This window comes from Rhinoderma darwinii, chromosome 2 (assembly GCF_050947455.1).
Source record: "Rhinoderma darwinii isolate aRhiDar2 chromosome 2, aRhiDar2.hap1, whole genome shotgun sequence".
Taxonomy (NCBI): Eukaryota; Metazoa; Chordata; class Amphibia; order Anura; family Rhinodermatidae; genus Rhinoderma; species Rhinoderma darwinii.
The window spans coordinates 293,622,809-293,639,519 of record NC_134688.1 but is presented as its reverse complement, the minus strand read 5'-3'; the positions used below and the strand labels follow the sequence as shown (position 1 = coordinate 293,639,519).

General features: G+C 48.4%; 1 protein-coding gene across 1 annotated transcript in view; it reads right to left on the bottom strand.

Moving 5' to 3' along the window:
• The window catches only part of TRIM63 (tripartite motif containing 63), a 48,115-nt gene extending 34,147 nt beyond the window's left edge, over positions 1–13,968 (bottom strand). The window contains exon 1 of the mRNA XM_075853465.1: positions 13,817–13,968. Within this exon, the coding sequence (XP_075709580.1) occupies positions 13,817–13,897 (81 nt within the window). The 5' untranslated portion in view covers positions 13,898–13,968. The remainder of the gene's footprint in view (positions 1–13,816) is intronic.
• Between the last annotated feature and the right edge of the window lie 2,743 nt (positions 13,969–16,711).

Sequence of the window (16,711 nt, the reverse complement as noted above, 5' to 3'; positions counted from 1 at the left end):
CATGCTGTATGGCGTTCCCTACAGGGGGGGACACGCTGTATGGCGTTCCCTACAGGGGGACGGATGCTGTATGGCGTTCCCTACAGGGGGGGACTCTGTATGGCGTTCCCTACAGGGGGGGGACGCTGTATGGCGTTCCCTACAGGGGGGGACGCTGTATGGCGTGCCCTACAGGGGGGGACGCTGTATGGCGTGCCCTACAGGGGGGGGACGCTGTATGGCGTTCCCTACAGGGGGGGACGCTGTATGGCGTTCCCTACAGGGGGGGACGCTGTATGGCGTTCCCTACAGGGGGGGCTGTATGATACCTGTAGGTAACGCCATACAGTCCCCCCTGTAGATAACGCCAGACCCCTCTGTAGGGAACGCCATACAGACTCCCCGTAGATAACGCCATACAGTCCCCCCTCTAGATAACGCCATACAGCCCCCCCTGTAGATAGCGCCATACAGTTCCCCCTGTAGATAGCGCCATACAGTCCTCCTGTAGATAGCGCCATACAGCCCCCTGTAGATAGTGCCATACAGCCCCCCTGTAGGGAACGCCATACAGTCCCCCTATGTAGGGAACAACATATACCCCCCCTGTAGGGAACGCCATATACCCCCCCTGTAGGGAACGCCATATACCCCCCCTGTAGGGAACGCCCTACAGTCCCCCCGTAGATAACGCCATACAGCCCCCCGTAGATAACGCCATACAGCCCCCCGTAGATAACGCCATACAGCCCCCCCGTAGATAACGCCATACAGCCCCCTCTGTAGATAGCGCCATAAAGCCCCCTCTGTAGATATCTACAAAGGTGGCTGTATGGCGTTATCTACAGGTGGGCTGTATTGCGTTATCAAAAGGGGGGGTTTGTAAAAAAGGCACTATCTACAAGGGGGGGGTTGTGTGACACCCAGGGGAGGGGGGGCCCCAGTCAAAAGTTTGCTATGGGGCCCAGTCTTTCCTAGTTACGCCCCTGTTTGCATCCCATTAATTAATTTAGTTGCATGCATTTGAACCCTCTCTTTATCCTTTTTACAGTGTGGAGCCCAAATCGGTACCCCATATTCAAGATGAGGCTCTTACAAGAGACTTTTACATTCACACGACAGTGAAAAAAAATGGCCATTAAAAACTGATCAACTCTCAGTTTTTCATGGCAATTTTGCATCATTGTGTCTCCAAATTTTCATCCATTTCCAGTCCGTCTGTCCGTTTTTAATGGCCGTTTGTCATCCATTTTGCATCAGTTTTTCATGGCCATTAAAAAAACTGATGAATTTCATTTGTCAGGCTTTTTTTGTCCCAAACCCTAAAAACACCCAAAGGAAGGTCACATGTTCACCTAGACACTATTTACAGCCCCCTGTAGATGATGCCACACAGCCTCCCTGTAGATGATGCCACACAGCCCCCCTGTATATGATGCCAAACAGCCTCCATGTAGATGATGCCACACACACCTCTCCAGAGTAAGCACCCCCCCTCCCTGTAGTACTTTTCTTGGACTGTCTCTGTAAATTCTGGACAGTCCCGGAAAATTGGCTACAGTTGATAACTATGTACAATGCCCCCTGTACTAGCGCCACACTACCCTTGTAGTGAGCGGAACAATACCCGACATTTATTAATAAACTTCTGGCTGAATGCCCTACACACTCAACGATGCAGCGCCGTCGTCGTGTTGTCTCTAGTCTTCACGTGTTCTGCGAAGGTGGCGTGATGACGTCATCGCGTCACCTTCGCAGAACCCGTAAAAACTAGAGGCTACATCTGAAGAAGACATCGCTGCATTGGTAAGTGTGTAGGACATTCAGCGTCATTGCGTTGCTGATAGCCAGCAATCTTCTTGAATCCCCATGTCACCGATCCATTTTTAACAGTTGTTACATGTATTGACGGCCGTTAAAATTGTATCCATTGACTTCTATCGGGGCCATCTGGCCGTGAAAACAGCCAAAAATTGGACATGTCCTATTTTTTGACGGCCAATGTTCATGGGCCTTTAAAAAAATGGCAGTGTGAATAAACCCATAGACCATCATTGTTCAAAAAACGATCGTCACACGGTCGTATGAATACAGCCTAAAATTTGAATTATTTTTGAAGCTGCTGCTTAGCTTACTGGTAAGCAGTATACCAATGTATCAAATATGGAAACTATATTTTGAGCCCTAGTAGGTCAGGGGCCGTTGTAAATGCATTCTCCATACAGCACTTAAGTATATGTTGATGGTATATAAATTATGGCAAATAAACAAATATTCTCAAACACCTTTGACAAAGATGTCAATACTTTTATTATACCACACATTGTCCAGCTTGCACAGCCATAGGTCTGCAGAAAATAACATTAACTGGACAATTTTGAACTTTGTTTTTATAGACATATAGAAACATATCTTTAGTTCTTTCCTAGGACTTTCATCCTTGCTCTGGCACCAGTCAAACTGTGCTAAATTTCTTGAATACCAGACTTATGATTGTTAATAATTGATCCCAGTAGCAAAACACTGTCTACTGCTTCTTTCTGCTAACTAACATTCACCTCCTTTCCTATTGTCTCAACCATTGTTTTATTTATATTTAACAGAAAGCTCATAGGCTATGTTCATACAGTACCACGTTTGAGCCCGCCATTTAATGTATACTGCGGGAAAAAACTGTATAGTTTGTCAAATGCATTCATTGAAAAAAAAAATGTATACAGTTGTTTACATTTTTCAAAATAGATGTAAAGGTTTTTTAGTGATTCACAATTTTTTTTACCATGGAAAGCCTCTACACTAATTTCTTATGTCATTAAGAACTATCTTCAGCGTAAAGAAGAACCAGGAGCCCTGGAAGTGATGATATGGCCCCCACGAAGCTCAACATAATCGAGTCTGTCTGGGATTACATGAAGGGACAGAAGGATTTGGGGAAGTCTACATCCACAGAAGGTCTGTGGTTTGTTCTGCAAGATGTTTGGAACAACCTCCCTGCCGAGTTTCTTCAAACACTTTTGGGAGGGAATATTGTGCTGCCTACTTCCTGTTCGTCCTACGGCAGCACATACATAGGGGACTTACAAAGCAATTTTCAGGGGTGGGAAGATGTAGTTGCCATTTTCAGAACTGACTCGCCAATGGCTGAACACTCTGCAGATAGTAAATCTAGACGGTAATGTTTCACAAAGGTTGAGGGTGAGTGTCACATTGCAGCTTTGCATATTTGATCCAGAGACATGTAGGATCTTTCTGCCCATGAGGCTGCTGTCGATGTTTTAGAATGGGCTTTCACATTTAATGGCGAATCTTGGCCTTCTAGGAAATAGCATTCTTTAATAATAGTTTTAAGCCACCTTGCTAGAGTGGACTTACTTTCCCTTTTCCCCTTATTTTGACCTTGAAATTGCAAAAATAAGCCTTCTGACTGTCCGAAGGTTTGAGGCATCTGAAGGTAAATCAGAATCAGGGTCAGCCTTAGGATAGATGGCGCCACTGTGCGAAATGATCTTTCGGAGCCCCACCCCCATCATTAAAAAAGTGCTATAAAAAATTATAATCCCCCTTTAGTGCCCCCATACGGTATAATAATAATATTTAATAATATAATATATTACAACCCCTTCAAGGACACAGTAGTTTGTCCTCTAATTGTGCCCACAGTATTATGCCCCCTGTAGTAACCCTACACAGTATAATGTCCGCTTAGTGGCCTCCACACAATATAGTGCCCCCCTGTAGATAGTTCCCCCTATAAATTTTGCCATAGAGCCTCCCTGTAGACAGTGCCATAATCTCCCACCTCCTCGTAAATCGTGAAATACAGCCCACCCACCTCCCCCTTGTAGACCGTGCCCACAAACAAAAACAAAAATTATACTCACCTAGTGTAATGACAGGGATAGGGAAACAGACAAGTGAGCCCTAATCTACCCGAAACTCAGTCCCTACTTGCAACGACCCGCCCTAGGCGACGGGGTACAACTGGGAGACGGTCCCTACACTCAATAAGTGCACGACAGACAACAGACAAGGAAACACAGAACAAAGGGAAACGGGGCAGTTGCCCACGGCAACACCGTGAGCAACAAGTGTAGTAAACGAGCCGAGTCAAACCAGGAGAGTACGAGGTGCCAAACGTAGAGCAGGAGAGTAGTGAACAAGCCGAGTCAAACCAGGAGTGTACGAGGTACCAAACGCAGAGCAGAAGAGTAGTCAGTAAGCCAGGGTCAATACGAAGCAGGGTCAAATGGTTCAAGAAGCTGCAGAAGGGCCAGGAAACCAAGAGAGAAGAATCACAAGCAAGGAGGAACAGGAAACGCAGGTATAAATAGACAGAGGGTGGGAGCTAGCTCCGTCTGGCCAGGCTGTGATAGGCTCTCCCACTCCTAAGCCTGCCATCCTGAGTGGTGGAAGATGGAGTCAGTCTCACAGACATAGAAGCAGGTGCAGACTGATTACCTATGGGCGTGGATACAGAAGCTGTGCCTGGCAGATCCTTAACAGTACCCCCCCCTTTTATGAGGGGCCACCGGACCCCTTCTAGATGGACCTGGTCTACTGGGGAAACGAAGGTGGAACCTCTGACCAATACCCCAGCGTGAACATCCCGGGCGGGTACCCAAGTCCTCTCCTCAGGCCCGTATACTCTCCAATGGACCAGGTACTGGAGGGAGCCTTGGACCATCTTGCTGTCCACAATCTTGGCCACCTCGAATTCTACCCCCTCAGGGGTGAGAACGGGGACAGGAGGTTTCCTCGAGGGAGCCAAGGACGGGGAGCAGCGTTTAAGGAGGGAGGCATGAAACACGTCGTGTACTCGAAAAGATGGGGGCAACTCCAGTCGGAAGGAGACAGGATTGAGGACTTCAATGACCTTATACGGCCCTATAAACCGGGGAGCAAACTTCTTGGACGGGACTTTAAGGCGCAAGTTCTTTGACGATAGCCACACCAGATCCCCGACCATAAACAAGGGGTTAGCAGAACGTCTTCTATCTGCCTGAGTTTTTTGTATGCTCTGGGACGACTCTAGGTTCTTCTGAACCTGGGCCCAGACTGTGCACAGTTCCCGATGAACGACCTCTACCTCGGGATTGTTGGAACTACCAGGTGAAACGGAGGAGAACCGTGGATTAAACCCAAAATTACAGAAAAAGGGGGAGACCCCTGATGAGTTACTGACCCGGTTATTAAGGGGAAATTCGGCGAGGGGAATGAATGAGACCCAATCATATTGACAGTCAGAGATAAAACACCTTAAATATTGTTCTAGAGACTGATTAGTCCTCTCAGTTTGGCCATTAGTTTCAGGATGGAAGGCAGAGGAGAAGGACAGATCAATCTCCAACTTTTTACAGAAGGCTCTCCAAAACAAAGAAACAAATTGTACCCCTCTGTCAGAAACAATATTGACAGGGACCCCATGGAGACGCAGGATGTGTTTGACAAACAAGGTAGCTAACGTCTTAGCATTGGGTAGTTTTTTGAGGGGCACAAAGTGGCACATCTTACTGAAGCGGTCTACTACAACCCACACCACCGACTTGCCTTGAGATGGAGGAAAATCGGTGATAAAATCCATGGAGATATGGGTCCAAGGTCTCTGGGGAATGGGCAAAGAACGTAGTAAGCCCGCTGGTCGGGACCTGGGAGTCTTGGACCTAGCACAAACCTCACAAGCAGCCACGTAGGCCTTAAAGAGGCTCTGTCACCAGATTTTGCAACCCCTATCTGCTATTGCAGCAGATAGGCGCTGCAATGTAGATTACAGTAACGTTTTTATTTTTAAAAAACGAGCATTTTTGGCCAAGTTATGACCATTTTTGTATTTATGCAAATGAGGCTTGCAAAAGTCCAAGTGGGCGTGTTTAAAGTAAAAGTCCAACTGGGCGTGTATTATGTGCGCAGATCGGGGCGTTTTTACTACTTTTACTAGCTGGGCGTTCTGACGAGAAGTATCATCCACTTCTCTTCAGAACGCCCAGCTTCTGGCAGTGCAGACACACAGCGTGTTCTCGAGAGATCACGCTGTGACGTCACTCACAGGTCCTGCATCGTGTCGGACGAGCGAGGACACATCGGCACCAGAGGCTACAGTTGATTCTGCAGCAGCATCAGCGTTTGCAGGTAAGTCGATGTAGCTACTTACCTGCAAGCGCTGATTCTGCTGCAGAATCAACTGTAGCCTCTGGTGCCGATGTGGCCGATGCGATGCAGGACCTGGGGCAGGAAGTGAGTGACGTCACAGATCTGCACTGCCAGAAGCTGGGCGTTCTGAAGAGAAGTGGATGATACTTCTCGTCAGAACGCCCAGCTAGTAAAAGTAGTAAAAACGCCCCGATGTACGCACATAATACACGCCCAGTTGGACTTTTACTTTAAACGCGCCCACTTGGACTTTTGTACGCCTCATTTGCATAAATACAAAAATGGTCATAACTTGGCCAAAAATGCTCGTTTTTTAAAAATAAAAACGTTACTGTAATCTACATTGCAGCGCCTATCTGCTGCAAAAGCAGATAGGGGTTGCAAAATCTGGTGACAGAGCCTCTTTAACGTCTTTAGGCAACCCAGGCCACCAATAGTTTCTGGCAATGAGGTGCTTGGTACCCAGGATGCCTGGATGACCAGATAGTGCGGAGTCATGATTTTCCCTAAGTACCCTTAGCCGGAATTGCAGGGGAACAAACAGCTTCTTCTCAGGAAGGTTCCCGGGAGCTGAACCTTGATCAGCAGCAATTTCAGAGACTAAATCAGACGCAATAGAGGAAATGATTATACCTGGAGGCAAAATACAAGCAGGATCTTCCTCCGAAGGAGGGCTGGCCATGAAGCTACGCGACAGTGCATCAGCCTTAATATTTTTAGACCCAGCCCTATAGGTAACCAAAAAATTCAATCTGGTAAAAAATAACGCCCATCGAGCTTGTCTCGGGTTTAGCTTCCGGGCCGATTCTAGGAAAAGTAGATTCTTGTGGTCGGTAAGGACCGTTACCTGGTGCCTAGCCCCCTCCAGGAAGTGGCGCCACTCTTCAAATGCCCATTTAATGGCTAAGAGTTTGCGGTTGCCAATATCATAGTTACTCTCAGTGGGCGAAAACTTCCTGGAGTAGTAGGCACAGGGACGGAGATGGGTGAGGGACCTGGTACCCTGGGACAAGACAGCCCCCACTCCCACCTCGGACGCGTCAACCTCCACGATAAATGGCTCCATTTGGTTGGGCTGAACCAACACCGGGGCCGAGATAAAGCACTTCTCAAGGACCTCAAAAGCCTGGACAGCCTCAGGAGACCAGCGGAGGAGATCAGTACCCTTGCGAGTGAGGTCCGTAAGAGGCTTAGCGATGACCGAGAAGTTAGCAATAAATCTCCTGTAATAATTAGCGAACCCCAAGAAACACTGTAACGCCTTCAGGGAGGCAGGTTGGACCCATTCCGCCACAGCCTGGACCTTGGCGGGGTCCATGTGGAATTCATGAGGAGTGAGGATTTGACCCAAAAATGGTATCTCCTGCACCCCAAACACACATTTTTCGGTCTTCGCAAACAGTTTGTTTTCCCGAAGGACCTGGAGCACCTTCCTGACATGCTCAATGTGGGAGGACCAGTCCTTGGAAAACACAAGTATGTCATCAAGGTACACTACAAGAAATACCCCGAGGTAACCACTTAAAATCTAATTCATGAAATTCTGGAAGACCGCGGGAGCATTACACAACCCAAAGGGCATGACGAGGTATTCGAAATGACCTTCGGGCGTGTTAAACGCAGTCTTCCACTCATCCCCCTCTTTGATGCGGATAATGTTATACGCCCCCCATAGATCAAACTTAGAGAACCATTGGGCCCCCTGAACCTGATTAAAGAGATCAGGAATCAAAGGAAGGGGAACCTGGTTCCTTACAGTGACCTTATTCAAGTTACGGTAGTCAATGCATGGCCTAAGACCACCATCCTTCTTCCCTACGAAGTAGAAGCCAGCACCTACCGGAGAAGTAGAGGGGCGAATGTAACCCTTGGCCAGGCATTCCTGGATATACTCTCTCATGGCTTCACGTTCGGGACAAGAGAGATTAAATATCCTACCCTTAGGGAGCTTAGCTCCTGGTACCAAATCAATAGCGCAATCGTATTCTCTATGAGGAGGTAACACTTCGGAGGCCTCCTTAGAGAAAACATCAGCGAAGTCCTCAACAAACTCAGGTAGCGTGTTCACCTCCTCCGGGGGAGAAATAGAATTAACAGAAAAACATGACGTCAAGCATTCATTACCCCATTTGGTAAGATCCCCAGTATTCCAGTCAAACGTGGGATTATGCAACTGCAACCAGGGAAGGCCTAAAACCAAATCGGACGATAATCCCTGCATCAACAGTACAGAGCACTGCTCCAAATGCATGGAGCCAAAAAGAAGTTCAAAAACAGGGGTATGCTGTGTAAAATAACCATTAGCAAGAGGAGTGGAGTCGATACCCACTACCGGGACAGGTTTAGGCAAATCAATCAAAGGCATAGCTAGAGACATAGCAAATTCCACAGACATGATATTAGCAGACGACCCTGAATCCACGAAGGCACTGCCGGTAGCAGACCTACCACCAAAAGAGACCTGAAAGGGAAGCAAGATTTTATTACGTTTCATATTTACGGGAAATACCTGTGCGCCCAAGTGACCTCCCCGATGATCACTTAGGCGCAGAAGTTTTCCGGCTGCTTATTCTTACGCCTAGGACAGGTGTTCACTTGATGCTTGTCATCCCCACAATAGAAGCAGAGACCATTCTTCCTGCGGAACTCTCTACGTTGTTGGGGGGACACGGAGGCCCCGAGTTGCATAGGTACCTCCGAGTCTTCCGTGGAAGAACGAAGCAACGGAACCTAGGGAGGCATCATGGGGGAGTCAGAGTAGAAAACACATAAACGATCACGTTGTCGTTCCCTGAGACGTCGGTCAAGTCGTACCGCTAAAGCCATAACTTGGTCTAGGGAGTCAGAAGAGGGATAGCTAACTAGCAGGTCTTTCAGGGCGTTCGACAGACCCAACCTAAACTGGCACCTTAAGGCAGGGTCATTCCACCGAGAAGCTACGCACCACTTCCTAAAGTCGGACCAATACTCCTCAACAGGTCTCTTACCCTGACGTAAGGTCACCAGCTGACTCTCGGCAAAGGCAGTCCTGTCAGTCTCGTCATAAATGAGTCCGAGAGCAGAAAAGAAAAGATCAACGGAGGAAAGTTCAGGGGCGTCAGGAGCCAAGGAGAAGGCCCATTCTTGGGGCCCTTCCTGGAGCCGGGACATAATTATACCCACCCGCTGGCTCTCAGAACCTGAGGAGTGGGGCTTTAAACGAAAATAGAGCCTAAAACTCTCCCGAAAGGAGAGAAAAGTCTTTCGGTCCCCTGAGAACCGGTCAGGCAACTTGAGGTGGGGTTCAAGAGGTGAGGTGAGGGGTACTACCATGGTAGCATCAGGCTGGTTGACCCTCTGAGCCAGGGACTGGACCTGTAGGGAGAGACCCTGCATTTGCTGAACCAGGATCTCAAGGGGGTCCATAGTGGTGTGAGGGACCAGGGTAGAGTAGGTATATGGGCTTGTGATTATGTAATGACAGGGATTGGGAAACAGACAAGTGAGCCCTAATCTACCCGCCACTCAGTCCCTGCCTACTTGCAACGACCCGCCCTAGGCGACGGGGTGCAACTGGGCGACGGTCCCTACACTCAAGAAGTGCACGACAGACAACAGACAAGGAAACACAGAACAAAGGGAAACGGGGCAGTTGCCCACGGCAACACCGTGAGCAACAAGAGTAGTAAACGAGCCGGGTCAAACCTGGAGAGTACGAGGTGCCAAACGTAGAGAAGGAGAGTAGTGAACAAGCCGAGTCAAACCAGGAGTGTACGAGGTACCAAACGCAGAGCAGAAGAGTAGTCAGTAAGCCAGGGTCAATACGAAGCAGGGTCAAATGGTTCAAGAAGCTGCAGAAGGGCCAGGAAACCAAGAGAGAAGAATCACAAGCAAGGAGGAACAGGAAAGGCAGGTATAAATAGACAGAGGGCGGGAGCTAGCTCCGTCTGGCCAGGCTGTGATAGGCTCTCCCACTCCTACCATCCTGAGTGGTGGAAGATGGAGTCAGTCCCACAGACATAGAAGCAGGTGCAGACTGATTACCTAAGGGCGTGGATACAGAAGCTGTGCCTGGCAGATCCTTAACACCTAGGCCCCGTTCCCACGAAGGGATCCTTGCTTAGGCCGGCATGATCCTTTATCCTAGTACAGAGTTTCCCAACCTTTTTGGACCCTAGGCAGCACTGGAAAAATTTTCACAGGGCACCCCTACCAAAATTGTTTCGAGAAATACAGAAAACGGCTAAAGACCAGCACTATGGTCACACAGCGTTTTTTGTAAGGCAAAAAAAATCTACCTCAAAATTCCTTCAGGAATTGACAGCGTTGTTTGACCTTTTTTATTTTGTGTCCTTTCTTAAGCCATTGAAGCTAATGCAAAAGACGCAGGGAAAAAAGCACCAAACGAGCGACGCCTGCATTTTCTGGCTCCTATTAATTTCAATTGGAGCTCAGAGGTGGAAACCACTTGAAGACTATCAGCCGCCCACTCAGTAATGACCATCAGCCCCCCCACTCACAGTAAAATAACGATCAGGCCCCACTCACAGTAAAATAACCATCAGCCCCCACTCACAGTAAAATAACCATCAGCCCCCACTCACAGTAAAATAACCTTCTGCCCCCCACTCACAGTAAAATAACCATCAGCCCCCCACTCACAGTAAAATAACCTTCTGCCCCCCACTCACAGTAAAATAACCTTCTGCCCCCCACTCACAGTAAAATAACCATTAGCCCCCCACTCACAGTAAAATAAACATCAGCCCCCCACTCAAAGTAAAATAACCATCAGCTCCCCACTCACAGTAAAATAACCATCAGCCCCCACTCACAGTAAAATAAACATAAGCCCCCCCACTCACAGTAAAATAACCATTAGCCCCCCCCACTCACAGTAAAATAACCATCAGCACCCCACTCACAGTAAAATGTCCATCAGCCCACCACTCACAGTAAAATGATCATCAGACCACCACTCACAGATTCCCACTGTAGATAGTGCCACACAGCCCCTTGTCGATAGTGCCACACAGTCTCCTTGTAGATAGTGCCACACAGCCCTCTTGTAGATAGTGCCACACAGCACCCTGGTAGGGAATGCCACAAAGCCCCCAGGTAGGGAGTGCCAAACAGCTACCTGGTAGGAGTGCCACACAGCCCCCTGGAAGGGAGTGCCACACAGCCCCCTGGTGTCACGAAGGGTCTGTGGACCCACTGGGCTGTACCGCCTTGGCGGTAAGGCAGCTGGCCAAGAGGGCGCAGGTGAATGTCTATAGTTCGTATAGGTACCTGTGGCAGCTCAGACAACAGCAGGACAGGCTCGGCTAGGACTAGGCAGCAGGTAGACGTCAGGCGAGGTGAAGCAGGTCAGACGTGGAATACAGCACGACACGACTTTGGCACAGCACAGTGGTCGACCAGGATGGTATGGAATGCAAGGAACAGGAACTGAAACAGGTACAAGAACAGGAAACACACTAGGAGGCCATCACATAGACAAAATAGGAAACATCAACAACGCTCAGACATAGAAGCAGGGGGCTGGACCCCTCTTATAGTCCAGGGTACTCACGGGTCAAAGTTTATCAAACTCCCGGACGGGATCCGGCTAAGGTGAGTGGAAGCAGGCGCTGGCTTCTCCTGAGGTAGAGGCTGGGGCCATCGCTTGCCGACTCATGTCAGGAGGGGATTGGAGCAGACAGCCTGCAGCTACGGATATTACAGTATCCCCCCTCTTACGCACCCTCTTCTTGGGACCAGAGCGAGAGAGAAACTTCTTCAGAAGAGTAGGAGCATTGAGGTTCTCCCCTGGCTCCCAAGACCTTTCTTCAGGATCAAAACCCCTCCAATCCACCAAATAAAAGGTCCTTCCTCTCACTCTTTTGGTGTCCAGGATCTCCTGAACCTCAAAGGTGTCTGAAGGGCCGCTGGAGGCAACCACAGGGCTAGGAGTCTTAGTGTAGCGGTTCAGAACCCCCGGCTTCAGGAGGGAGACTTAGAAGGAGTTGGGGATCTTGAGGGTAAGAGGTAGCCGAAGCTTATAGGCGACAGGGTTGATCTGCTGTAGGATCTCGAAGGGTCCGAGGAACCTGGGAGCAAATTTGCATGATGGCACCCTTAGTCGGATATTCCTGGAAGACAGCCAGACCCTTGTGCCAGGAAGAAACGGAGGTGGTTCTCTTCTCCTTGTGTCAGCCTTCCGTTTCATGCGGTCGACTGCCATTAGGATGGAGGATCGAGTCTGCTGCCAGATCTGTAGGAAGTCTCTAAAACCAGAGTCATCTACTGGAACCTTGGAAGTATCGGGCACAGAGAGAGGAATACGTGGGTGTTGGCCGTAAACAATGAAGAACGGTGTATTCCTTGTGGACTCGCTGGTGTGATTATTGTAGGAGAATTCAGCCCATTAGAGCAACTGCACCCAGTCATCATGCTGCTTGGAAGTAAAGTGGCGTAGGTAGTTCTCCAAGATCTGATTGATCCTCTCGACCTGACCATTGGACTGAGGATGGTAGCCTGATGAAAAGCCCAACTTCACACCGAGGAGTCCGCAGAGGGCTCTCCAGAACTTTGAGGTAAACTGAACCCCTCGATCAGTCACAATATGCTTCGGCAAGCCGTGCAGGCGAAAGGTGTATTGGATCAACAGCTTGGCCAGCTGAGGAGCGGAAGGAAGACCGGTCAGAGGAACAAAGTGGGCCATCTTCGAAAATCGATCCACAACCACACAGACAGCACTGCATCCAGCAGAGAGAGGCGGGTCCGTAATAAAGTCCATAGCTATATGCTGCCAGAGAGCATTGGGCACTGGCAATGGCTGGAGCAGACCAGCAGGTCTGGAGTGAGTGGCCTTGTTGGCTGCACATACAGAACAGGAAGAAACTAAGTCCATAATGTCCTTGGGCAGCGTGGGCCACCAGAAATGATGAGCAATCAGATCCCGGGTCTTACGGACCCCCGTGTGACCTGCCAGTCTAGAGGAGTGTCCCCAGAGGAGGATTCTTCCACGATCAGCCAGGCGCAGAAAAGTCCTCCCTGGAGGAATGTCGCCAACTTACAGGAGATTGACAGAGATAATGCAAGACGGATCAATAATATTCTGTGGACTCTCCAAGGTGTCTTCCGTCTCGAAAGACCTGGACAAGGCATCGGCCCTCACATTCTTGTCGGCCGGGCGATAATGGAGCTCAAACTGGAACCTTGTAAAGAACAGTGACCACCTGGCCTGACGAGGGTTCAGCCGTTGGGCCGTCTGGAGGTAGGTCAGATTCTTGTGTTCTGTAAGAATTAGGATCGGATGAGCTGCACCCTCTAGTAACTCCCGATCCCCAATCGAGTAGTTGCGTTCTGCGGAAGAGAAGAGCTTAGAGAAATATCCACATACCCTTGACTTGCCCTTGGGACCTCTCTGGAACAGGAGTGCACCAGCACCGACAGAGGATGTGTCCACCTCCAACGAGAACTGCAGAGAGACATCCGGATGATGGAGGATAAAGGCTGACGTGAAGGCACTCTTCAGGCTATTGAATGCGGACTCTGCCTCGGGAGTCCACACCTTGGCGTTCATACCCTTCTTAGTGAGGTTATAGATGGGAGAAGTCAGTAAGGAGAAGTTTGGAATAAACTGCCTGTAAAAATTAGTGAATCCCAAAAAGCGCTGTATTGCCCTCAAGCCTTGAGGATGTGGCAATTCCAGAACAGACTTTACCTTCTCAAGATCCATCTCGAGACCTCGATTCGAGACGATGTAGCCAAGGAAGGGTAGAGCATCTCTGTCAAACACGCACATCTCCAACTTGGCATACAGACGATTCTCCTTTAACTGTAGCAGAACTTGACGGATATGTCTGGTGCGTCATAGGATCTGGAGAAAAAAATCAAGATGTCATCAAGGTAGACTATTACACAAACATAGAGGAGGTCACGGAAAATGTCATTAACAAACTCCATTACACAGGCCGAAGGGCATTACTAGATACTCATAGTGTCCATCACGGGTGTTAAATGCAGTCTTCCATTCATCACCCTGGCGAATCCGGACTAGGTTGTAAGCCCCATGCAGGTCTACACCGCGTTCCAAATTATTATGCAAATGTTATTTTTCGCTGATTTTCCTAAATAGTCGATGCAAATGACAGTCAGTATAATCTTCAAGCCATCAACCGTTGGAGTATAATGCAAATTTTATTGAACAAATCTCCTAATGATAACAGATTTTTCTTAGAAGTAAAAAACTCAAAATGCACTGTTTCAAATTATTATGCACAACAGAGATCAAAATATTTTAAAGGTTGTAAAGAGAACTAAAATAGTAATTTGTTGAATTTGCAGCATCAGGAGGTCATATTTACAGAAATCAAAAGCTCTTTCAAGCAAAAAAAACTTAACAGGCCAAGTTACATGTTAACATAGGACCCCTTCTTTGATATCACCTTCACAATTCTTGCATCCATTGAATTTGTGAGTATTTGGACTGTTTCTGCTTGAATATCTTTGCAGGATGTCAGAATAGCCTCTCAGAGCTTCTGTTTTGATGTGAACTGCCTCCCACCCTCATAGATATTTTGCTTGAGGATGCTCCAAAGGTTCTCAATAGGGTTGAGGTCAGGGGAACATGGGGGCCACACCATGAGTTTCTCTCCTTTTATGCCCATAGCAGCCAGTGACACATAGGTATTCTTTGCAGCATGAGATGGTGCATTGTCATGCACGAAGATAATTTTGCTATGGAAGGCACGGTTCTTCTTTTTGTACCACGGAAGAAAGTGGTCAGTCAAACTCTATGTACTTTGTAGAGGTCATTTTCACACCGTCAGGGACCCTAAAGGGGCCTACCAGCTCTCGCCCCATGATTCCAGCCCAAAACATGACTCCGCCACCTCCTTGCTGACGTCGCAGCCTTGTTGGGACATGGTGGCCATTCACCAACCATCCACTACTCCATCCATCTAGACCATCCGGGGTTGCACAGCACTCATCAGTAAGCAACACTGTGAGCATTGTTTAGGGGTGGCCGAATAATAGCTTTATGCACACTTGCAAACCTCTGGAGGATCCCACACCTTGAGGTTCGTGGGACTCCAGAGGCACCAGCGGCTTCAAATACCTGTTTGCTGCTTTGCAATGGCATTTTAGCAGCTGCTCTCCTAATCCTATTAATTTGTCTGGCAGAAACCTTCCGCATTATGCCTTTATCTGAACGAACCCATCTGTGCACTGAATCAGCCACAAATCTTTTCACAGTACGATGATCACGCCTAAGTTTTCTTGAAATATCCAATGTTTTCATACCTTGTCCAAGGTATTGCACTATTTCACGCTTTTCGGCAGCAGAGAGATCCTTTTTCTTTCCCATATTGCTTGAAACCTGTGGACTGCTTAATAATGTGGAACGTCCTTCTTAAGTAGTTTTCCTTTGATTGGGCACACCTGGAAAACTAATTATCACAGGTGTCTGAGATTGATTACAATGATCCAAAGAGCCTTAAGACACAATACCTTCCATGAGTTTAATTGAAAAACGAATAATTAAATGTTTATGACACTTAAATCCAATGTGCATTCTAATTTGGAACACGGTGTAGTTTAGAAAAAATCTTGGCACCACGTATACGATTAAACAATTCAGAGATCAGTGGCAACGGATAGTTATTCTTCAACGTGATCTGGTTGAGACCTCGGTAGTCGATATAAGGACAAAGAGAGCCATCTTTCTTTTTGACAAAGAAGAACCCGGCTCCTGCCAGGGAGGAAGACTTTCGTATGAAGCCCCTCTCCAAGTTCTCTTTCACATAGGCAGACATGGACATAGTCTCTGGCAATGAGAGAGAATATACATTACCACGGGGAAGGGATGCACCAGGAATCAGCTCGATAGGGCAGTCATACGCACTGATGTGGAGGCAAGGTCTGCGCCTCCCTCTTGCTGAAGATGTCCGAAAATGCAGCATAATGAGTCGGCAATCCTGCCAATGACCGAGGCAGTGAAGGCTGAGCCGAACGAATCTGCACCAGGCAACGGCCTTGACACTCAAGTCCCCACTGGAGAACCTCTCCAGAATTCCAGTACAGGACTGGGGCATGCAGTCGGAGCAAAAGGCAGGCCCAGCAAAACAGGGTTAAGAGCTTTGGATAGCACATAGAAAGGCAGAAGTTCGGTGTGAAGGGCTCCCACTTGGAGCCTCAGCGGCTTGGTCACTGCTATAACTGGGTCTGGCAGAGGTAGTCCATTTACTGAAGGAACTGTCAACGGGTTTTCCAGAGGGGTGGTGAGTAATTGCAGAAAGTCCACCAGGTCCCTATGGATGAAATTAGCAGCGGATCTAGAGTCCAGATACGCAGAGAACTGATGCATTCTTTCACCGGACAATATGGTCACTGGTATGGACATCTAGGCGGAAGTGCATTCTTACCAGTGGCGTAGCTATAGGGGTCGCATCGGTCGCAGTTGCGACCGGGCCCCTAAGCCTGGGGGGCCCACGGGCACCCGTTGCCATACAGCAAGCATCTTAAATAAATCTTCTGTGCCGTAAAGCCCGCACTTCCTGGTTACTACGGTCACATGGTACACTTAGTGTACCATGTGACCGTGTTCTCACGTGAC